A 23,275-nucleotide genomic window follows, 5' to 3' on the forward strand; every position below is an offset into this window, starting at 1 on the left:
CCATCTTTGAATCTTCCAAAGCAAAACAGCACTATTTACACTAAACGGTGCTTTGTAGTACTCACGGTAAGCCGTCCAGCAGAAAGGCTTATGGTAGAGATCCAGGTGGTCAACTGTACACAGGACAATGATCGATTTTGTGAGTCGAGTTATATTGAACATATTGTATAACGATACAGTATAATTAATCATGGGGTTTTTTTTCCATTAAAAAGCAAGAAATATAAGTTTTAATTTGTTTGAATGTTGAAATGACATTACATTTAAATAACAAGATATCTAGCGGTCTGGCACAGAGACCGAAACACTTGTTAGAAGGCACAAAAAACATCAGCATTGTGACAATTTGTAGTTAAAATAGTACAGTAACTGATCGTAAGCACTGAGTGTGTGCTGTAGTACCATCTTAATGTCATGGTTTAGGGCCCAAATATCTACGGTGTAGTTTAGCATCATCTTCACTTGAACACCGCTCTGAGTCCAGCTTTTAAGTGGAAGTGAACAATAAAAAAAAAATATATATATATATATTTTTTTTACCCCAACTAGGTTGATGGCAGAAGCCGTGAGGCTGGTGAGTGGTTAAGATTGGACTGAAAAGCCATCTGTGGCTTGTATTTTAATGGACCCGGGTATAAAGCTGTGCACAGAACGGGAGTTTACCGGACAAAAAATATGAAAACAAGACCCAGGTTATAAAACAACACAATTGCCTTTACACCTGTATGTTTCTTTTTGCCACCAGTGAGCCACGGAAACAAGCTGTAAACACAACACCGACCTATCACCTTGTAGAAATGTGTTAGCCAACAGTAGCTTAGCTACAGCTAATTCTGAGCAACGTTAGCATTTTAACTGGAGTCGTGTTTCCAGCAACCGAGCAACAGCTCGGACATTAAACTGTTATAGAATAGTTTAACATTTTGATACCCTTATTCACTTTTCTTGCTGAGCGTTAGATAAGAGGATCAATATCGCTCTCATCTAGTGAATATGAAGCTACAGCCATGAGTTGGTTAGCTTAGCATTAATTAAACATTAAGCTAAGCATTAAGCCAGTGTAGCTCAATCCAATCAAAACATGTCACCAACCTGTCTATGTCTTGTTTATTTAATACGTACAAAAAAAAGCAGCGTAAAAGTGACAAGTTGGCGTTTTACTGGGTTTATGACTACTTCTGATCGTCGGGCACAAAGACTTTCTGGAGTCTTGCTGCGGAACACAACTGCTTGTCGCGCGCACACTGCTACCGAGGCGGCGGTAGGACGATCGTTTTTAAATCGCCTCTGAACTGAGCCGGTCTTCATGTAAAGCATCAAACACGCAATCAAGGATTATGATAAAAGTACATTTTATAAAACAGAAAATACACCATACGTTATTGAAATGTAGAAATTCTAACAGTTTGGCAGTGTTCTGTGAATAAATGCATTTAGGTGAAAGTATATATATATATATATATATATGAAATATTACTCTTTACTATTTGAAGGTTTGTTCTGTTCACAGGCACTGTGTGGAGTTGAGTAGATATTGTGGACCTGTCTCCACAGCTTTGTGTCAGCACTGGAGAACGGTCTGGTGTCACCGCTCATCCTTCTGCTATTGGGAGAACAAACACACTCCGGCTCGTTTGCACTTCGTTACACCGATCACAGTCGTCTATGGCGGCACTGAGCGCAGGATGCAGCAACGTCGCCCTCACAAATAGAAAGCGCAGAAAGCGGAGGAGTACGTGAATCAGACTACTATATACTGGAAACAGAATCAGACATTCATATCCGTGTGCTACCTAGTGTTCTATATTGATTTTCTTTCCCGTTTTATCGGAGTGCCTGAATTCGATGTGTAAACTTTGTGCACAGTGTAGCTCAAAAAAATGCCACCAGCAAAAATTCTAGCATCCAAAGAGATTTTTTTTTTTTGCTAAACAATACCACAATGCAAAGCTTTGCTTTTTTACTCCTGAGATGACAGACGTGTAAAATGAGTGAAATATTTGAGAATTCTGACACTGAAGTAAAGATGACCTCATCTATATCTATCAGTACGGAAGCCCAGAGAAGCAAGTGAGGAAAAAAAATGTTTTTCTGGTTATCGATTTTCCAAGTCTGATCTGAAATTGTTTTCCATTTCGATCGGCAGTCTTCACCAAACGCATTCATGTTTTCTTCCAGGTGAGTGTTAATGTCTCCATGTGCTCTAAACATTTACTGTGTGTTCGCAAGTTACGCAAAATAAGACTCACCTCGAGGAAAACAATGCTTTTAGTCCTGTTTAGAACATGAGGAAGTGGTGCACTTCTGCCCCATGTGACCAAAATAGGAATTACAAAAACACACCTTTCACCTGTTCCAAAGGTGAATTAGAAATAATTAAGGAACTTGGGAAGATTATCTTGGCCAAAACTTTTTTTCAAGCACAGGAGAGAAAACTATTTCGATCAGACTTAGAAAATGGATCCCAGGAACTTTCTCCACCCAAAATAATTTTGCCGTCTCATGACTTCCGTACTAGTTTTTTTTTTTAAACTATCAAGTGCAAAATGGCCGAGAAGTCGAGGAAAACCTCCCATTTCTGTGCATTATTTTTTTTCTTTCTTCAAACACACAAAAGTGTCATAGGAAGGCTGCCGGAACAACGGATGTCATTGTTGAGATCACTGGTAAGCTTACAATGTTACTGAGATTTTCAACTAACTCAATCTCACTAATGCATCCAAACCAACTCTTGGTTTGGATGAGAGAGGCAGTACCCGAGCAATAAAACACAATATTTCATAAACTGTTCAAAAGTGTGGAGCTGCGGAACACTGCAGAGAAGCATCCAGAGCCTTTCCCCCCTCTCGGCTAAGGTGCTCAGTGTGAGTACATAAAGGCAGGTTTAAAGCAGTGATATATTAGTAAAGCTATGTGCGGAAAAAAATACATTTCACTTCATTTACATGTGGAGTTAGTCAAATAAAAAAAAAAAGAAAAGAATTTACACTGTACAATACATCAATTCTATGTAAAGAGAGACTAGGAGAGTAAAAGGTGTAGAAATACTGGAGCTGTGTTGAGTCTAAAACTGGTCAGAGAGCAGATCACACAGTCGCTGAGACACAGACTCCCTGCTGGTCCGGAGGGTGAGACGGTACATCTGAACAGGAAAAAACACACACACACACACACACACACACACACACACACACACACACACACACACACACACACACACACACACACACACACACACACACACACACACACACACACACACACACACACACACACACACACACACACACACACACGGTTGCACCAGCTATATGAAGGTTCAATACAAGGATGAGTCTGTGAGTGTGTGTGTGTGTGTGTGTGTCTCTTTACCAGTGCTTGTGTGTTGGGCTCCAGTCTGAGCAGGCAGCCCACCTGAGTGTTCTTAGTGTGAATGACTCCGGCTCCGACAAAGTTGGCAGGACTGGGATCCACCCCATCCAGCAGAGCTACACCAAAACCTAAGATCTGCAAGATACGTTACAGAAGAGAAATTAAACAAACATCATGATTGTACGGAGACAAACCCGCAGATTGATGAGGGGAATAATCTGGTTTAAGGAAATCATAGACCAAGTCTCAATGCACCAGTCATTTCAATACCTCAACTTCACCAAATTAAGTCTTAAAGTTGGCGACTGAATGCTGAATTTGTACTTTTAGTGCACAAACAGTCTGCAAGTACGGTTGAAAGGTCCAGAACAAGAGTTATCAGGGATTCAGAGGGAAACGAAAGCCCTGCATTCAAATAGCGTAGGGTCCCAACAAATACTTCATCTTGTAACATGTCTGTGTAATCGGTAACACCGGCGCTGTCGCAACTTTATGAACCCACGAGAAAACGCCCTCACCGTGGCATCCCTCATCCTGGATGACAAAGACCGTCGCCCACCAACTATTAAAGGGACGGTCACAATCCGTTCAGGTTGACGAGTTAGTAAGTTATATACACAACTATAGCATTCATGCTATTGGTACACGTTTCTATTATGGGAACTAAATAGATTCAAGACCATCCTGTGAGTTAAAACGCCCCACTTTGTTTTAAAGAAACTACAGTAGTGTAATAGCAAAATAACAAAAAAAGTCCAAAACAGCGTTGGCATTTTTTAGAAAAGCTGCTATAAATTCAGCATTATAAATCATCAAATCTTTCATGCAGATTTTCTCACTGAATGGCTGATGCTGAGCAGTTACCCTTAAAGAAGTGAGTGTTGTTACCTTGGCGTTGGTGACATCTGTGTCCATTGGGTGTTTGGCTTTGAAGATTGTCTGAACCTCTTGCTGAGGACTGAGGACACAGAGGAGAGAGAGAGAGAGAGAGACTCACTTATCTCCAGCAGGACAGGAACAGGACATGTTACTATAGAATGATAGTCTACTTACAATATAAATGACCTGTTTGAACCTCGTTCTGTCAATAGCTTAACATTTATACATGACCTAAATGCCAAGAGCAGTCCAAAGCACGTCACACTGCTTCGTGTTTCAGAGAGATTATTTCACGAGTGAAGATGTAGCACACTGTCTGCCTTGTTGAACTACAAAAACTCCCCGTCCACTCAGGTGAAGTGTGACGTTGCTTCTTTTAACCTTACATATGATCTTTGGCCGAGTACAGACGCCAGCTCGGAGTCTTTCCCTTTTACTTAGTACCTTACTTACTTTGAATTAGTTACAGCTGAATAAATCTGCCACTGACAAAAACCAGAGGATGCAACTCTAGCTAAAGACAGGAAGCCTGCTTTCAGAGTGTGATGAACAACGTTAAGAAACAGCGAGAGGAGAGACAAAAGATTCCATAAGGTATTTTATCGACTTGGAACACGATCCAAAATAGAACTGGCTACCTGAGGCTCATGTTTATAGTTTAAAGCTAACAGACACTGCTAGCTCACCTAGCACCACTGAGCTAGCTAACGTTACAGCTCAGCCGAGGAGGACGGGTGAACCGTACCTTTAAGAACTGACCTTCTGATTGCAGCCACATTCAGCCATAAAACACTAAATACTTGTGTTTTATACTTTCAGATCACTGTCGATCCAATGATATTGATTATTAAAGAAATCTTCCTTTTGTTTCCTGACAGGGACAGATGCTGATAGGAACCAGGACACCATGGAGCGTTGATAATGTAAAGTGAGCCTTACACTCCGAGCTGTTTCCAGCGTTGGAAGAAGTCTTGGGATGCCATCTCCGTGGGCTGAAAAAACTTGTTCAGCATCACGGGGAGTTTCACGGCAATGTTCTGAAGAGCTCCGCCGTATCTGTTCACACAAACCGTCAGAAATTAGCACGTGGAACTAAACTAAAAGACGTGAAGAATAAAGTACGCATCCAGACACCGACCTGAACTGGATGTCGAGGACCGGTGCATCTGTGAAATCCGACACGCACTCGATGTTGAGGATCTGCTGGAGCTGAGCCCCGCCTTCTACTGTGGGGTCGACCGGCTTGGCGTGGATATTCAGCTGTGGAGACGGCGGGTCAAGGACTCTACAGATACATAAAGGACACTAGCATACATCTGGTTGTTGATTCAGTTGCAAGTGTTAAGTAAACCGCAGGGCTTTACTGTGGGCTGGACAGGGACAGTCAAGTCTGTGACAAGAAGCTACCAAGCAGTGGTCAGGATATGAGTCTTGAGGGTGTCGCTACTGGTGACCGATGAGGAGAAGCTGAGGAACTGGGTGGAGGTCTTGTTGCCGAAGAACACATACATGCGACCTGTGGGACGACAGCAGGTAAACTATGTTTGAGTTCGTTCTTATAGTAACAACATGTGACCACGACATTTAAAGTGATATAAATAATGCCAGCCGGTGAGAAGCATCCTTAAAAACTGATGAGGTCTGATGAGATTTCACAAAAGTAAAAGATGCAGAACTCAAGCACATTGGAGACGATTAGTAAAGCTGCTCACCCAGGTTCTGCCTGTACTCGGACTTCAGTCCAATCTGCAACAGCTGGTTCTCAAAGATAACGCCGTTGTTCTTACACACAAACCTGGAATTCACAAGCACACAATTACAAATTTACAACGAAGAACTCTTGAGAACTTGCTGTGGTGTTACCCCACAGGAGATGTTGGCACGCCCCCAAGCAAAGCAATGTACTACTGAGGATGAGGGCAGCAGCCTCACTTCAAAACACCTGAACTATCCCTTTAAGCCTATGTTACAAACTGGGGAAGTAGAGTGTTTACCAGGCAAGGTGATAACTAACTTATGGCCTGCGGGCCAGATAGGGTGCCACGTTTTTTGTGAAGTAACAGTGACCTTTGACGAAGAAATTCTAATCAGTTCATCCTTGAGTACAAGCGGACGTTTGTGCCATATTAGAAGGAATTCCCTCCAGACGTTCCTGAGACATCAGACGTACGGACAGACGTACCTACAACCCCTAAAACACAATAAAAGTCACCATCCAGTTCCATTTTGAGAATGCAAGATCCCGTGTTTACAGAGTTTTGATTAAAAGTCAGGATACCTCTGCGGTTTGGATTTTGACCGTTCTTATATTTAGCGTGTCTCTTGTGTGTGATCCAACTGTCCCAGTAATACTTCATGGAATGTGGATTACTCTACAGTACGTGAAACCGCGCTTTCTGCCGATTTCATCAACTAAGCTCACAGTACGGTCCCACCTGGAAAAGTTCTCCTCAGACACGTCTGCGGATGCAGGGGCGGAGCTGTCGGACAACACATCCACTAGCAGGCTGGCTCCTGCTGAAGGACTGGAGTTTAGATTCAGCAGGTCTGTGAAGGGGTGGGCGGAACCCTGGCAGAGAAACATAAAGAAATATCCACTTCAACATACAAAGCCCATCAACGTCTGAACACAAGTGTATAGGTTTTTATATATTTAATTCCCTGGTTTCTAGAGCTCGAACATTTAAGACAAACTCAAGCTTGAGATCCCTTTCTGTGTAATAAAACATGTGCTATAATGACACTACAGCTATTGTGTGTTTAGGCTTGTCCCGTGTGGTTGGTTGACTGAGAGATGACATTGTAAGTGACACACTGCCAGCTTCTGTGAAGCGCTATTGGCTGAGGAACGTCATCATGTATGTTGATGGTGTAACGGTTCTGAAACCGAGACGGAAACGGTTTCCGAAAACAAAGAAAAGAAAACCTGCGGTATGAACAGAACCGTGGATTTGGAGAATCGTTACAACGCTAATGTTGATACTTTTGTGTCACTTTAAAACCTTCAACGCTGTGCTGTTCAGTTTGTATTCCACTGATAAAAGTAGATGCTGGTTAACCCAGCACACTCATGCGTTGTGTTCGTCCCACGTTATGGAGATGAGCAGGTGTGTTGGTGATGGCTAGAAGAACATCAAAACCCTTTGGTAGTCCTGTGGCTTCAGCCCTCTGTAGCTTTAAAATTGACTTTACGTTTGACTTTAATGCAGTGTAACGCGTGGGGATTTCAAAGAAAGTAAAATAAGATTTGCCAAAACCTTAGAAATGCAAGCAAACAAAACCCAAACCTCTTCAGTGCTGGTTTGTGTAAATAAGAACAAAGTAAGGGGAAGGAACATGACTAATATAATGTGGGATATATGAGAGACAAAAGCGGCTGCCTGCCACTCCAGTGACAATGAATAATTATGTAACTGATCATACGATGTGTCTTTCCTAGCTATCGGTGTACCATGGTCCCAGCAGAGAGCATGGTGGGACTAGAGGAGACAGGGCGGGGTCTGTTGGTAGGGAGAAGGTCTGCCATCAGTGAAGGAGAGAACTGATGGAGAAAGAAAAGAAGAGAAAAGGAACGAGAGAGGAGAACAAGGACAGAGGGGGGAAAACGGGAAGGAAGGAGAGAAGACAAGTAAAAGGTGAAGAACAAGGAAACACTAAAAGAACATGACTTTAAGAATATCGTTAGTGTGATGCAGGCTTGTTTTAGGGATGAATGCTACCAGTCGAACACATTCAGAAATCCTTAAACGAGCTCATTTGCATGAGAAACTGGTGACATTTCTTTACTTGTTCGGAATGAACGTTTTTTGGTAAAAAGCTCTGCTGGCCAGATTTCCTTCACAGCGACTTCTACAGCTCCACTGCGGGGTTTACCTTGTTGGTGGCTTCATCGTTCTCGCTGTGCTCGGCGTTGGCGTTGGCGTTGCCGTTGACATTCCACCGGGCGTCGTCGATGTCGGGCACGTTGCCCGGGCCCTTCTTCCTCTTCAGCTTCGCCAGGATCGACGACTCTCTCTCTGGGAACGGAGGCATCTCTTCTAAGACCGTGGCCTGCGGAGAGAGAGAGATAATACTGTAAAGCCTTAAACCTGTGCAATACAAACAGCAAATAGCAATGCTGATTCACAGGTCTAGAGAAATAGCATAAAATCACATGGCACAACATGATACAAAGAGTGGTTCTCACGACTCACAAGTCACTTTTAAGTTTTTATAACTTATTAAAATCCTACAAGTAGTAGATCATAGTGCATCCCGCAGTAGAGACAGGCAGGGTGCTAATGTTTTTTTACTACACGTTGATGCTCCAAGCAACGTGTCACATGACCACGTCTGAGGGCAACAAAATGTTTATGGCTGTTCCAAATGGCAGAGGGCGGAAAAGCATGCGGGAGGAGGGGCAGACGCAAGAATGACTCAAATGTCCTGTTCAGACACCTCGGGTCGGAGCATAGCTACGCTTTTTGGGCGTTTGTAAAGGACTGCCAGGTAAGTGTAAAGAAACCAATGAACCAACTCCGACTGCACGACATGTCACAGGTACAAAAACAAAGATAAGCAAACATTAGGCGCGCTCCGATCTATTGGACATCGATTGTTATCGGACGATAGTCGTTCTAAATAGATTGATGGACGGGCTCTATTAAGGCCGATCAGGGGAGCCGATCAGGGGAGCCGATAAGACGACGCAAAACACACGAGACAATATCTCGACACTAAAAGCGCCTCAACAGAGTTGTAAATTGTGCCTGTGTGTGTGTGTGTTTTATTTAAATAAATAAATAGTGCTACACAATAAGGGCTGCAAGTAGACCCCTGTGATCAAGACCAGCTGAGGCTGTTTCCAGCCATCGGCCCTTAAAATCCCGATCGGAGCCCCCTTAGCAAATAGGATGAGACTCATGCAGACTCGGCTAAATGTGTCCCTGCTGGTGGTTATCAAACTTTCCAGACTGGCGGAGACTTTGACCTGCGTTTTAAACCCTATCTTAACTTTATTGTGACCGACTGTGTGTTTGTGTCTCGACTTCACAGAAAATAAATGAACCAGAGCAACATGCTGCTCTAATTAACTACTAATTACTGTGAAAGCAATTGCACGACGTGATCGCTCACTCAACCACTGTAACCTGCTGATCGTATTTAAACTGGACGTGACAGATCTAGTCCTCACTCATTAAATGCATTGGCTTTTACTGCGTGATGTAGCGTCTCTGCCGTTTCTCCCTGAAGGTTTTAGTTTTACAATCTTTGTATTGATTTCAGACGGCAGATTTATTCGATGTAGCAGGTTACCGTAAAGAGTGTGTGTGAGTTAATGTGGGTACATGTCGGGAAGCTGAAAAGTATGTGTATCTCCAAAAGGGAGCCTTACAGAGAAAGTCATGGAATAATAGCTCACATAGCTGGCACAGGAAGAATGACACAGAACAACCAAGTGACTGAAGTAGCAGAAGCAAAACCAAATGAATTTTTCTAACAGTGTGTCTGTGAACGCTTGAGCGTGTGTGAGACAGTTAAGCGTGGTCAGTATTTCATTTACAACTCACTAACCAGGATGTCGGTGCTGGCGATGCAGCTGAGCCTCAGGTACTCGATGGCTCTCTGCTGAAGCTCCACGTCGGCGTTGCGGAGCTGGCTGTCTGAGCGCAGGACCTCTTGGATCGTGGCCTTCACTTCAGGGAACAAGTTGATGAACTTGATGTAGGCCGACAGCAGCAGCGCCCGAGTTGGCACGGAGCACAGGTGGAACTTGGAGTGGAGGAGGTCGAACTGGACCAGCGGGCTGAAGGAGAAGACGACACGAAGCGGTGAAACCTCCGGACGTTCACATTCAGCTCCGGTCACAAAATGAAGTCAATACTGCCCTTGTATATGACATTCTACTCGTTTCCTGTGGTCAACACAGCACCATGTTTAGTTGTAAGACAGCATATTGATGCCAGTAGCATTTCTTTAAAGGTTTGGTTCACCCAAATACATATTTTCTAACATAAGGCTGGTTGTATCTAGCCATGCAGATAGTTTGGCTTCATAAAAATACTTCTTAAGGAAAAAATAGGTCTAAAAATGAGGTCTAAAAACAAGGGGAACAAGAGACATTGCTGTGGAATTGCTTAATGCTTTGAGCACCAAAACAAAAACTCTCTTTGTAGATTGGGAGAACCAACCCTATATATTGAAATTAGATTTTCAAAAGGGTGGAGTGCTCTGTCCTGTATGTGGATGCTGTTTACCTGGAGCGCGAGTCACCGGCAATAAGGTTGCCAAACTCTCCCAGGATGTAGCCTCCCACCTTGACCAGGTTCTCGTGGCAGGCGGGAGCCTGCAGCGCCTACGAAGGTTCACAAAGCATGACGACGTTAGGAATATACACTGCTACCTACTGCAAGTATGCTTTTACTATGGAACAGGTGGTAACCCGCCAGCCAACAATGTCCATGTGGACCTCACATAGTCCAGCAACAAGGGTACAATCCCTCACTGGTAGTACACAGTGCATTAAGACAAAGATGCGTCCCAGCTTGACTTCAATAAATCTTCACCTCAAAGACGGTCTTGGCCGCGTAGCCTTGGACTTCGTCTCGGTTTATGACGATCTGGATGACGCGGTACCACACCTCCTCGCTGACGTAGTCACCGGCCATGCGGATGAGGTTGAGAATGGTATCCACGTACCAGGTGTAGTCCACGGCGTACTTCTCCGCCAGGATCGCCACCTTGAGCACCTGAGGGAGAAAAAGCAACCGGCTGAGGGTGGGAGCCGCACACAGAGAAGGCGGGGGGGCGAATGGTGAACAGGCCTGCGCTGGTGACCCACTATCTCCTCTCTGATCGAGTAGTCGGCGTTCTCCAGGTAGCTCAGCATCTCTGCCACGATCTGCTTGGCGTTGCTTCGGTCGCACATGGCATAGAGCAGATCCACGGCCCGCTGGCGGACGCTCACATCTCGCTCCGTCTGTGAGGAAAACAAACACCAACAGAATGTATGACAAATGTCTACTGTAGCTACTTAAATCCCACTGCAGCCGATCGATTTGACCGAATTGCTGAATGAAATCCAGGCTATTGCAAATTGGGGTAAATTATGCCTTTAAATACTCCAAGACTGAAATGAACAGAATCTTTTGATCGCTCAGAAGCACTTAGAACCAGAGGAGCTGGTGGTGGACGCACACACAGTTCTGCTGAGTAATACATCCACAGTACTAATGATCCATCTGTGTAAAGAAGGTGTATTTATGTGTCGTGGAGATTTAATTAATCAGCTTGGTCAGAAGGTTCCAGAGAAAAAAACGGAAACGTTTACAAAGCGGAGCTTGAGTGACGTCTCGGTTCATTAGTGTCACAGACAACCACAGTGTGGATTATGTTGAATTATCATAAATAACTATAAATTGACCAACAGCTTTATAAGCAATGACTCATTTTATGTGAAACTGTTACATAGAGCGATGTGGGAAAATGATTTGCATGATTTAACTTCTAGGGTTGTAATGTTTAAGATTTTCATGGTATGATAACCATCTCAGAAAATGTCACTATTCCACGGTATACGACATTACACTATTATTATCCGCTACAATGACCCTTAACGGAATGAGAACAGAATTATAACAACAAACAGAATTAAAGAACGAACGGGACCTCGCACCTTCCTGCGTGCTGAGGGCGGAATGGAGCAGATTGTTAAAACAACTTCCTGTTTAAGGGCGAAAGGCGCTTTTCTCTAACTTCTCTTCAACACTATTTTAGTACGAGAACGTTTTATGAATCCTCCATAGAGCAAAACTCCACTCGATAACTTGCTTTTAGAGGCAACAACCAATTAAGTGATCATAGATAACCACTGAAAAAGTGCAAAACAATTCCAGGGGCACTTTCAAGACTCCATAGCTCCCCACTGATCAGATGGATTAAAAACAACCACCCACCCACCAGGTTTCAGCATTTCCACATTAACCTACCAGAGCTTGTCAAAAGGCAGACAGCTGCAGGAGGACTCACCTTCAGAGCGTTGATCACAGTGTCTATGTGCGTCTTCACTGCCTCGTGAGAGAACTCGGAGCTGGCCAGCGTGCACATGCTCTCCAAAGCCAAGTAACGGAGGTTGGTTTCCCTGTGCTGCAGAAACTGGCCCAGCTGGTTGCAGGCTCGTACCAACAGGGTGGGCTCGCTGCAACGGACGAGATACAACGACTAAGCTGCAGGGTCCGAATGCCAACACACATTTCAACTTCCAAAAAAAACACACCCAACGCTGCGCAACACTGGAATGTGAACTAATGAGGCTGGGTTTGCCTTGTGACCTAGATGAGAGGTTCATAAAGCTTAGTGTTATTAATGTTACAGTCCGGCGTCTACAGACTGAAAACTAACACCCAATGCAACATGTCGGGAGGCAAATACGGTTAGCTTAAAGCCCATCTAGTGACCCAATGGGGGGAATTCACGGCGGACGTGGCCAACCTGTCGTAGTGGATGATGAGGGCGATGGCCTCGAACAGAACGGCGTTCTTTGCGTTGGAGTGCTGGACCTTCTTGGACTTGGGTGGCTCCTGGGCTTTGTTGAGGATGGTCTCCAGACACTCCGTCAGACGACTTCGCAGCGCCGCATCCTCTGCAGCGACAAAGATTATGTTCTGAACACCTCATAGCTTTGACTCAGTCTCACCACATAATAACGTCCACAAACAGAGACAAATGCCCACGTTGCTGGTTCTCACTAAACTCAGGCAATGTTTTTATCACCTCATTGTTCAAAATAATCAGATGAACTGATATATTATCTCAAAGCTCACAGCATTAGTTGTTTTTTTTCCATTTGACTGTTTCTACTCTGGTGCCATCTAGTGTCAAAGATCACCTCCTGCAGCTGTGCTCTATGCTTAAAGATGGAAATGATGACTCTTGTTTTAGGGGTAGGAGGTAGTGGTACATACAGTGGCTCTTCTCCAAAGTGGAAAAGATGCTTTTTAACGCAGCCTTACTTACAAGATGTATTTTGTTTTTTCAACCTGTGCATGAACAGAAATGTGAAAAAAAAGAGAAGCTTTTGTGATTTGGGGTGGAAAAAGATAAATAATACAGATACCACCATGGGTCATTGTGACAATGAGTGACAATGAGTTGCCCTTTAGATCTGTAGGTCTGTGTGTTTTTCATTTTGGACAGAGCAGCCAGACCAGCTGTTCCCCCGCCTACGGTCTTTATGCTAAGCTAGGCTACACACATTCTATATTCCTGCTCTGAACTTATTGTATGAGATTGATATTGAACTTGTCTCACTCTCAGAACAAAAAATATATATATACTAAAATACATTTTCCAAAATGTTGAATTATGCCAAGAATTGTAAGCTCAGGATGAACATTATTAGTCTCTATTGGAGGATTTCTGAAACTCTAATCACGCACACACACACACACACACACACAGTACCATACCGGGTGGAGTGTAGCACTGCAGCAGGCGCAGCAGTTTGACGGACAGCCACGGCGCTGCAACAAAGTAGTAAGTGTAGTCCTGTAGGTCGATGGATGCCGAAGTCACGATCTGGACCAGCAAGAACAACACAACACATCAGTGCATCGCTGATCTCAGTGAGATGAAGTTACAGAGAGACACCCACCCTACTGAGCCGGGCCACCGCCAGTGCGATGGATGTTTTGAAGTCCTCGGGACTCTTCTGGGCTAGAGTGGTAATGAGGCTGGCGGCTGATGTCACCACTCCCTGACAACAGACAGACACACCTGACACATCAATCACAGACCAACCGACACATTGCTTCATCACCCTGCGTTTCAGGTTCACAGAGTCCATACTACATACTAATTTATACATATGTACTACGTGCTAATCGTCACAGTGTACTGCTTTAGCAGCTAGTACATGATAGTAAAATGATAGTGCGTGCAACCTTTTTCCAGCTGTGAGCGACTCTACTTCCTTTGTACATTTCATTGTGGGACAATAGTGTGCATCCACAGCACACCCAGAAAACATATCTAGTATGCATATGTCTGCTTTGAGCATACTTTATTTCGTCACATCCCTAGAATTAACACTGCTCATGCATTCGTGCCAAACCATTATTTCAAAACATAAGAGATGCTATTCAGTTTCAGAGCCTTTTAGTGAAATGTAACCTTTTGGGTTTTTGGAGCTTTTTTTATAATGAAATAGTTTACCAAAGTTACAAGAGGGCAAAGTGAATCCCCAGTGCCCAGCAAAAGGATTCTGTCCGTTTTTGACACTTGCACTAGTGTCTGTTCAAAATAAATGAATAAGAAGCGTGTCATTATGCACTCGTTTTGTTTTGTTCCCCCTACACCGAAGTCGCACCGCATCATGACTCCTAAACCCCGGGTATGAACCCAACCGTGACCTCCGTGTACCGCCACACACCTACACACTCAAAACTCGCTTAGATAGTATATATATATATATATATATAGTCTTACCAGGTGCTGATCATTGAGCAGATGGACCACTCGTGCTGTCCATTCACCCATGGGGATCAGGTCAGGGCACGTCCTGTTGAGCCGCAGCAGACACAGTGCCGCACTCTGCTTCACGCTGTCCATTGTGTCCCTGATGGAGGCAAGCACAACACGACTTGATTCATCCTAATCCATCACGAATGGTCAAGGTCAAAACTTCAAAACTAAAAGTTATAATCCTTAAGATTTCAGTCCTGCAATCTTAATCTCATCAACAGTCCGGACGAGTCTAAAGTGTTTTAAATAGCGAGCACTGAGCATAGAGCCGGATAAAGGAGATTTTGATTATTCTGCACGAGTTGTGTGAGAGATTAAGTTGATATAGGTATGTTGTTGTTAAACACGGCATTCACTGCAATTCATTCTAGACTTTTCTCCGCTCTTGATTCTCCATTCAGCGTGTGAGAAAAACTAAGTTGTATACAAGAATTCCAAATAACAGGGTGAGTAATTGATATTCAAATGATCATGATTTAAATGGCAAACCGCTATATAAGAGGCAATGACACAATGCAAATACAGTGGGATAGCTATTGCAGAAGAAATGCTGATAATAAAACAGAAGTTTGGTCTGAAATAATAGAAATCTTAAGGATATAAAAAAAATGTGAAAGTGGGTTTGTATGAGGTACTTATCCATAGTTAGTGTATTAATGACCGTCTACAGTTGACCTTGGTGAATCTGAACCCTTTAAAACACCAAAGTCACACAATAACATAAACAAACCAGCCACCCCTGTGTTCTGCAAGGTAAGATTACTGTCTTTGAAGAGAGCATAGATGGACATGACTGCTTCAGTTCCCCGTGGGGAAGAAAAGAGCTGGCAAGGCAAAGCGGTAAAAAAACGGCGTGAATGAAAGAGCAATTTAAAATTTCAGTTAGTATTATTTTATCAAAATGTGCAATGATGAGCACATGAATGCGTCATTTTAGACCTCGCATGGACAGTCTATTGATGTTTTTTATTTTTTTTATGTTCAACAGTCCCAACTTTGTGTTTTCTCAGAGACGTCACATCAGCTGAAACATCGATGCATAAACGTTCATGTACAAACCCTGCCACCAAGATGCTGGGGATTTGAGAAGCAAAAGCCTCGGCCATTTCTCTGCTGCCCACATTAGCGATGCAGTGCAGGGCCAGGTTCATGAAGGTCGGGTTGCGGCTGTTCAGGTCGTTCTTGAGGCCGTTGTTGATGAGACGGATCAGGTCGCTGTTCGAGTTCACCAGCACTGAGATGAACAGGTAACCCTAGAAAAGCAGGAAATGGATTCAAAGCACAATTCCACCACACACACACACACACACACACACACACACACACACACACACACACACACACACACACACACACACACACACAGGAGAAACAATACACGTCAGGTTATTTGTATGCCCCTTAGTCCCTTCGCACAAACATATTTGCGTGACAACTTCAGGCACTGGATGAACGCGAGGACAAACTTACAATTTGTTTCTCCGTGTACTTGTTGGAGCTGAGGAGGTTGACAGCCTCCATGTGTCCGAAGTCGATGTCATGGCCCAGAAGAAAGATAAAGAGCAGCTTGCAGACATACTTCTTTTTACTGTAGCCGTCTAGAGCCTTGTCTCCTACAGACACACACACACACACACAAATAAATATGGATATGAATGTCTACATGAAGTTAAAAACGCAGGGATTTCAATGGTCTGACATCGCCATATCAGTACATTCAGTCTTTGTATACAAACCAGTGAGTAATGGAAGAGAAGAAGAAACTTTGAAATCATTTGTATGGTCAAATAATCAATTTTAATCCATCCATGATCCATGATCCATGATCCATGATCGGTGATTGGCCAAGGGGGTTAGCCCCGAAGCTAGCGACAACTTAAGCCCAGGCTCACTTAAGGTGGACTGACCACTACGGTTTCAACTGCATTAAGTCAAAATGTCTGTTAAGCGGTTCATTATTAACATCCCTACTGCAAACTATGCTGTTTGTATCAGCACAACACAAAGGTGAACTTTAAAAAAAACAGCATCATGCTGTATATTTAATTTGTTACAGTCAGAGAGTGAGGAACATCTGATAGAAATATGTATTGGAAAGTACCCAAAAGTAAGTCTGACACGGTGCATCCATATATGTATGTATGTATAACTAAATCTTAGCAAATGACAAACTGAAACAAACACTGACTACAACAGAGCGCGTCATGTTGATTGGAGGAGAGCTAGCTAGCTGTTAGCAGCCGGTGAGCAGCAGAGTCCTGCCGTGTGTTTGGCTAACAGAGCTAACGGCTAACAGAGCTAAACTCACTGCAGGACAGACAGTTTCTGTTCAGAGGAAGGGTCAAACAATCAACGTGAAGTGTTACGCAGTGAACTGCAGTATTTCTACACACAGGACGCATGTATTCAGAGACTACAGTAGTGTTGCTCGTTATACTGATATCAGACCCCTTACAACACTTTAAACTGTTCAGCCCAAGTGCAAATGCATTACAGAGGCTCAACGGATCACTTGGGCGACCCCACAGGGCACTAAAACACAATCGTAAACGTTTTAGTAAAAGGGTCAGTGTGCTTGAAAGCGAGTGCTCGATGGATTGTCAAACAATGTCTGGAACCTCCTCCCTCCATAGCTTTCCAGCGCTGGATTTGGTTTGGCCTTTTAGACTTTTAAAGAGCACATAGGAAGAACAATCACTGCTAATGATACTGGGTCAAACCTGGGCATAATACAGGGGGGCAGGAGGGATCACATAGGGAATATGCTAGAATGTGCACAGGCCAGAATGAGCAGTGTGGAACAGGTGGCATGAGGAACAACACCAACACAACGTGGAGGCAGACATAGACGGTGAGGTGTGGGAACTTTTAAAAAAGTGCAGACACAGCGACAGCCATTAAAAAAAAACAAAAAAACTATGAAGCAACTGAAAAGGGGCGAAGCAGAGACACGGTGTGAGGTCCGGAGGATCGATCTCAGCGCTCAGCCTTGACGAACGGCCCGATTCCTAACATGCATCTCAGAGAGCGAGGAGACTTGTTAGAGGAGCTTTAAGTGAGGGTACGCCGGAAGTCTTTCCGGCACCGTGACATATTAAAGAGGCGTGACACACAGCTGGGATGGTCTCAAACCACGGCGGCACCCAAATGTAACTTCCTTTTTAATTCATAAGTTGTAGATATTCAGACGTTCAGATGCACGATCAAACTTTCTGGCCTTCGCCATTTCGCCTCGGAAGGCTCTGTTCTAACGGACATTTCACCTTGATAATACTTGTGTCTTTATCTGGAATGAAGGCTGAATCCAATTCAACTGCTATAATCGCTACATGATGTTTCGTGCAAACAGCTGCTAACGACAAATTATTATTTCAATAACTATCTTTTGCAATTAGCACTAATTTGTTGTATTTCACGTTGACGTATAGACAGGACTGCAATGTTCTTGTCATGTTGTGAATGGAATTAAAAGTAAATATATAAGTTGTCATGAACACTGTTATGCTCATCTGAGAGAGAGATCATAAAATACAGTGTTATAACAAAACAGTGGGACAGCTGATGCAGCTGTGACGCGCGTCATATTCAGTTGACGTCGCGTTAAAATGACGGCTACGGGACAAGGACGTCTTATTTGTTAAATGCCAGTTAGCTTTGTGTCCGCTCTCCTCGTCACACATATTTCGTGGGAAGGGCTGAAGAAATCGAGGACGTACAAACTAGGAAATGGGAAAGAACTTCGGTCACAAGATGAGTTAGCGAAGCAGATTAAACAGCAACTTGCATCATGCAAAGCAACAGTTTTTATTCCAATTAACAACAACAAAACACACACCAGGTACTACAAATCAGTCTTTGGCTGGAAGGAGAACCAGTGGCCATCCATGCCACACACTGTAGTTTAGCTCGTTCACCTACCTTTAAATTTGGAACGGATGTTGGCCAGTTCTTTGTTTATCCTCTTCACCTCTGCTTCTTTACTTTTACCTGCAAACAGATGAAGACATTTGTTATGTTACGTAGTGCTGCGATCACCCAATTTGAATACAATACTTCTTCCTTGTTTTCGCTGCTTTTTGTCGAGCTGAGGGAAAGAAACTCTACTTGCTGTGATCATCAGAATGAAAGGATGTGTAACTCAACACAATGTTATGGGAACAGCGCATCGGCTTTATGTCGCGGTAACCAGGGCGATGCTGACTTCCTGGTTGGCGATCAAAAACTAGGTCATGCCTGCAGCCCTCTATAAAGAACAGTGGAGCCCCATGTAAACAGACATGTTAGCTACACTCAGGGGCCACTTTATTAGGTACACCTTTATGGTGCTGGTTATCTAGGTTATGACGGCTGCTGACAGTATACACTGAAACAAGAAACTTCTGCTCAAAACTGTGATATGTAGGAGCTGGGACCAGTTACTGACAACACCACCATAGATCAGTGTAGTATCAGATGACTTTTTGCATTGTCCCTAAATTAGTGTTATCGCTATTATAAAGCCATATCATTCCAAGTTCTATTTGGAATAACTATGTTTACGCTTTTTCCCCCTAATAACAAGATTATACATCATGATTATGGGACGTTTAAATAAACTTGTGATAATAGCACAGTGCAATGTGCTTGGATAGGCTACATTTGGTACTCTGACCAGCACGAGTCTGTGGATACTTCTACAATGCTTGATCAACACTTTGTGAGAAGGGAAATGTTGAGCAACGTATTTGGCAACAGTTCCGCCCTCTAGAAATACTCTTGAATGTGTGATATTTGTATGTGACTTTAAACTGACAGACAGCTCCTCTGGAGGTCTCCGGCTTGGACGCTTAAACCCAATGAGAACGTTTAAGCGCGTGCTGGGCGGGTTTTAGGCCCACTTTAGGATACAAAACCTGGGGCAACAAGACACGTCAAACACACCACAGCTGCGCCTCATTAAAACATATGCACGTCCTCTTGACGCTAACGCCACCTGAAATAGCCCTCACAGGGACTAAACGGTCACTCTATATGTGAATTGTGTGAACGGCTTTTCGCAGGACCCTGTTCGTAAACTACAAACTTGAAACGCTCACTTCCAAAATACAAACGGCCGTTTTAGACGTTATCTCCGGTTAGCCGTGCCGTCCACGCCCTTCGACGTGACGTTAGCAACTGGAAGCTAGCGGCTAACGTTGGTTAGCTCGTGTAGGGCTAGCGCAGCTGAGTGGTCGTCTAACCCCGCTTTGATAAATTAAAGTTGCCATCGCGGCTAACGGGCAAAGGGACACGCTTTTCTGATGCGTTCTGGAAACCGCCGGTCGCGTAGCTAGTCAACATTGCACCAGCTAGCTTGTCACTAGCCGGACCAAGAGCGGTCTGTGAAGGTGATAAACACAACTTACAGTTCCTGATGTCGGAGATGAACACGGCCAGGCCACGCATCCCATCGCCTTTAGAAACGGCAGGCATGTTGTCCACTCCCTGCTAATGGGACGCGTTCTCTTTTATATTTCAGACAGCCTAGCTATGTAGAGCAACTTTGTTTCAAAGTTTGCTAAGGTAGCTCGTAAAGTGCTGTATCCGACAGGGAGACCCGATATGTGACGGAGACAGGAACCAGACAAGCTGCGGCCGCATTCCGTACATCGCGCTTACACCTAACTACTACAGCCTACAGGAGGGCCGCGTTCCGTACATGTGGCGTTTGTCAACCACGATAAAAGCAGTATTGGTGCATAGTTAAGGTGCGATGGAAATGTAAGACAATGGCAACTGAGTACATTTGAACAATTTTTAAATATGTAAATTATTGATAATCTGTAAGATTACAGATGCTGTGTGAATGGACATAGCAGTTGTCTGCTGGTAATTCCCTGAGCGTGTCTGAGAGCCTTGTACACGAGTGCTATGATGAATGGACTTAGACAATCACTTGATTGACACTTGAGACCCTCCTTGAAAGCCTCAACAGCAACATTTTGGAGGGAAAAATATTTCAAAGAATTTGTCATTTGCAATTGTCGTTAAAACTGTATTATTTTCAAATCTTATTGTGTCCAGCAGACCATTAGCTGCTCTGCCAGTGCTTTACACATCCTGCAACACAGAGCGGCATTAGAAAGCGGTGTGATAAACCCCAGCGAGGCCATACAAAGCGAGGCCATACAAAGCAGGAACATGCACACTTCATACACATCTACAAAGTAAGCATCCTCCTCAGATGGTACACAAACACCTTAGGTCATTCCTCAGTTGAGACTTTTCCCTTTTTTGTATTTTCACCTTTAATTACAGTATTCCCCTCGTCCTATCAATGTAATGCTTCCAGGCTCCAGAGCCCAGTCCCAAAGGTCATGCCTCCAACCAAAGGTAAATCTGCGATGACTTAGAGTTGACCGAATCAGTCGCTTTTATCAGTGGAGCTGCTCACCGGTGACTGAGAGCAAGTTGGCAGTAATTCACAGTACATAAATTCCCTCTGGAAAAGATGATTAAAATCTTGCGGAAGCCAGCACTGAAGTGCATATGAACGGTGATACGTTCACTTACTGACATATGTAGGCTACTGAAGTGCATTCAAATGGTGATGCGTTCACTTACTGACGTACGTAGTGAACAACATTAGAACGGTTTTCAGTGAGTAACACTGAAAATGTGCACAAACGCACTGAAAATATTCAAACCAGCTCTGAAAATGAGCACACGGCCGCTGAAAGAATTTGACGTAGGCACTAAAAATGTTCACAAATGCACTGAAAACAAGCACACATGTACTGGAGAGGAGCACACACACACTGAAATGTTAACACACACTGAAAACAAGCACATACGCACTGAAAATATTCACACCAAGCACACAGGAGAGAGCCTACTTCAGAAAGGAGACTGCTGCTCTCCATCTGGTCCTGAGCTCCTCCATCCTTCTCATCTGATCCTGTAGTCATAATTAATAAATAATAAATAATTCAAACCACAGTGGCCACAGTAGAGCACAATGCAGCAGGACATACTTGAAATCATAAAGGGTTCATCCTCAATACATTTGTTATACATTTTTTTAAGACGGGTGTCGTGTTTCATGTGTAAAAGAGGAAATTAAATTCCATAGAGACCCAGTGGGGCTCAAATCATCCTGAGACGGAATATTCAGATCATTTTCTTAAGGCAAAGTTACAATCACACACATTTTAAAATGAATTGCAAATAAAAGCCCTGCGTTCAAAACAAATACCTATGTGGGCATGCGTGGCATCTAATCTATAAGAATGCATCATATTTTATATTTCATAAGCACATTTTGTACGTAAAATGAAAGTGATTAGTAAATATTCCTGGTAAATAAATGTAGTGGAGTACACAGTACAATCTTTGCCTTTCATATGTAGTGAAGAGGGAGAAGTTAATTGGTTAAAAATGGACTGGACACAAGTCCATGTACTGTCTACAACTTTCCACACTGAATAAATGAGTCTCTGAATGATACGACGGTGGTGATAATGATTTGGTCTGTTATACAGTACTTTAAGGAAATATATTGGGCTTTTATTTGGAAACTCCAGTTTGGGACCAACTGGCGAGGCAATCGCTGAACTGCATGAATGTGCAATTCAGCAGCATCTAGTCGTGGAGAAGGGCAACTACATCTAAAGTCAATACAAGGAAAACCTTTTAGCAACCTTTCTATCCTTTCTTCTTTTTTCTTAAAAGATCAGAAAAATCTAGAAGGTAATCATGCCTTATGTAGTAGTACGTCAGTCTTTATGAGAAAGATACTTGCAGACGGTTTCAGGAGGCAGTCAAACATTCAAATATATTTGAATACAGTAAACGGGGAAGTAAGCCAGAGAGAAAACAAGGAAACAATGTATTATAAATAACATTATTACATAATTGGGACACACAATTAGCTGAACCAAAATGGCAGCAGGTAAGAACGAGGTAAGCAGGGCTTAACCTGTGATTGTATCAGCTATGGTTATACATTTTGGTCCCCACCACCCTGGTATTTTGCCAAGCCATCATGCATTGAGGAAGAGACAGATGCACTCTGGATAGGTCACCAGTCTAGGTCACCTGCAGTGAGAGTGCAACTAATCTCTTGCTATATGTACGTTATGAATCCGACTCTGACCGCAATTCCAGTTGTCTAAATGTTCCAGCGCAGCAGAATGAAATCGAGCAACAAATTGGACATTGTAAAATACCTGCCACAACCACAAAGGGCCTGGGCTCTCTGATTGTGTAATCAGAGAGCAAATGGATCGCAGATGGATTGCACCGATGGTCAGATTTACCTCTCAGAAAAAAAGAAGAATAGAACCTCCTGGCTGCAGATAACTTGTTACTAAAGTGAACAAACCTGCACCAGTGATTCTCTTGTCAAGAGGGTTGCTGAAGGTCATATCCGGCTGTAAATGTGTTTAAATGCACCAGGTCTCGTATGGAGGCCTCCTAGAGACAGGCTACCGTTTACAGACAAAAATTAAAGAACCAGATGGAGACTTCCTGTCTCTTGCTGTAATTACAATTACTCATCATATAG

At 43.5% G+C, this 23,275-nt stretch overlaps 1 protein-coding gene across 2 annotated transcripts; it reads right to left on the reverse strand.

Annotated features, from left to right (window-relative positions):
• Nucleotides 1-134: 134 nt before the first annotated feature.
• Nucleotides 135-20,336, reverse strand: LOC306715997 (AP-2 complex subunit alpha-2-like). 2 transcript variants are annotated; one of them, XR_013767704.1, is made up of 23 exons: nt 20,136-20,336; nt 18,670-18,738; nt 16,222-16,364; nt 15,811-16,004; nt 14,716-14,845; nt 13,883-13,984; nt 13,698-13,806; nt 12,721-12,871; nt 12,259-12,427; nt 11,072-11,209; nt 10,797-10,979; nt 10,488-10,585; nt 9,805-10,036; nt 8,125-8,301; nt 6,687-6,820; nt 5,964-6,046; nt 5,677-5,767; nt 5,390-5,512; nt 5,191-5,307; nt 4,261-4,330; nt 3,373-3,507; nt 2,154-3,142; nt 135-2,112 (listed from the first exon to the last, which is right to left on the reverse strand). XR_013767704.1 is itself a non-coding variant. In XM_079186517.1 (22 exons), exons 1-22 carry the CDS (start codon nt 20,200-20,202, stop codon nt 3,065-3,067), a joined length of 2,793 nt encoding a protein of 930 aa, XP_079042643.1. In that variant the 5' UTR covers nt 20,203-20,336; the 3' UTR covers nt 135-3,064. The 2 variants fall into 2 exon arrangements, 1 of the variants encoding a protein (XP_079042643.1); XM_079186517.1 differs by having other exon boundaries at nt 135-3,142.
• Nucleotides 20,337-23,275: the final 2,939 nt, after the last annotated feature.

The sequence above is a fragment of the Pholis gunnellus genome (assembly GCF_910591455.1).
Source record: "Pholis gunnellus genome assembly, chromosome: 1".
Classification (NCBI taxonomy): domain Eukaryota; kingdom Metazoa; phylum Chordata; class Actinopteri; order Perciformes; family Pholidae; genus Pholis; species Pholis gunnellus.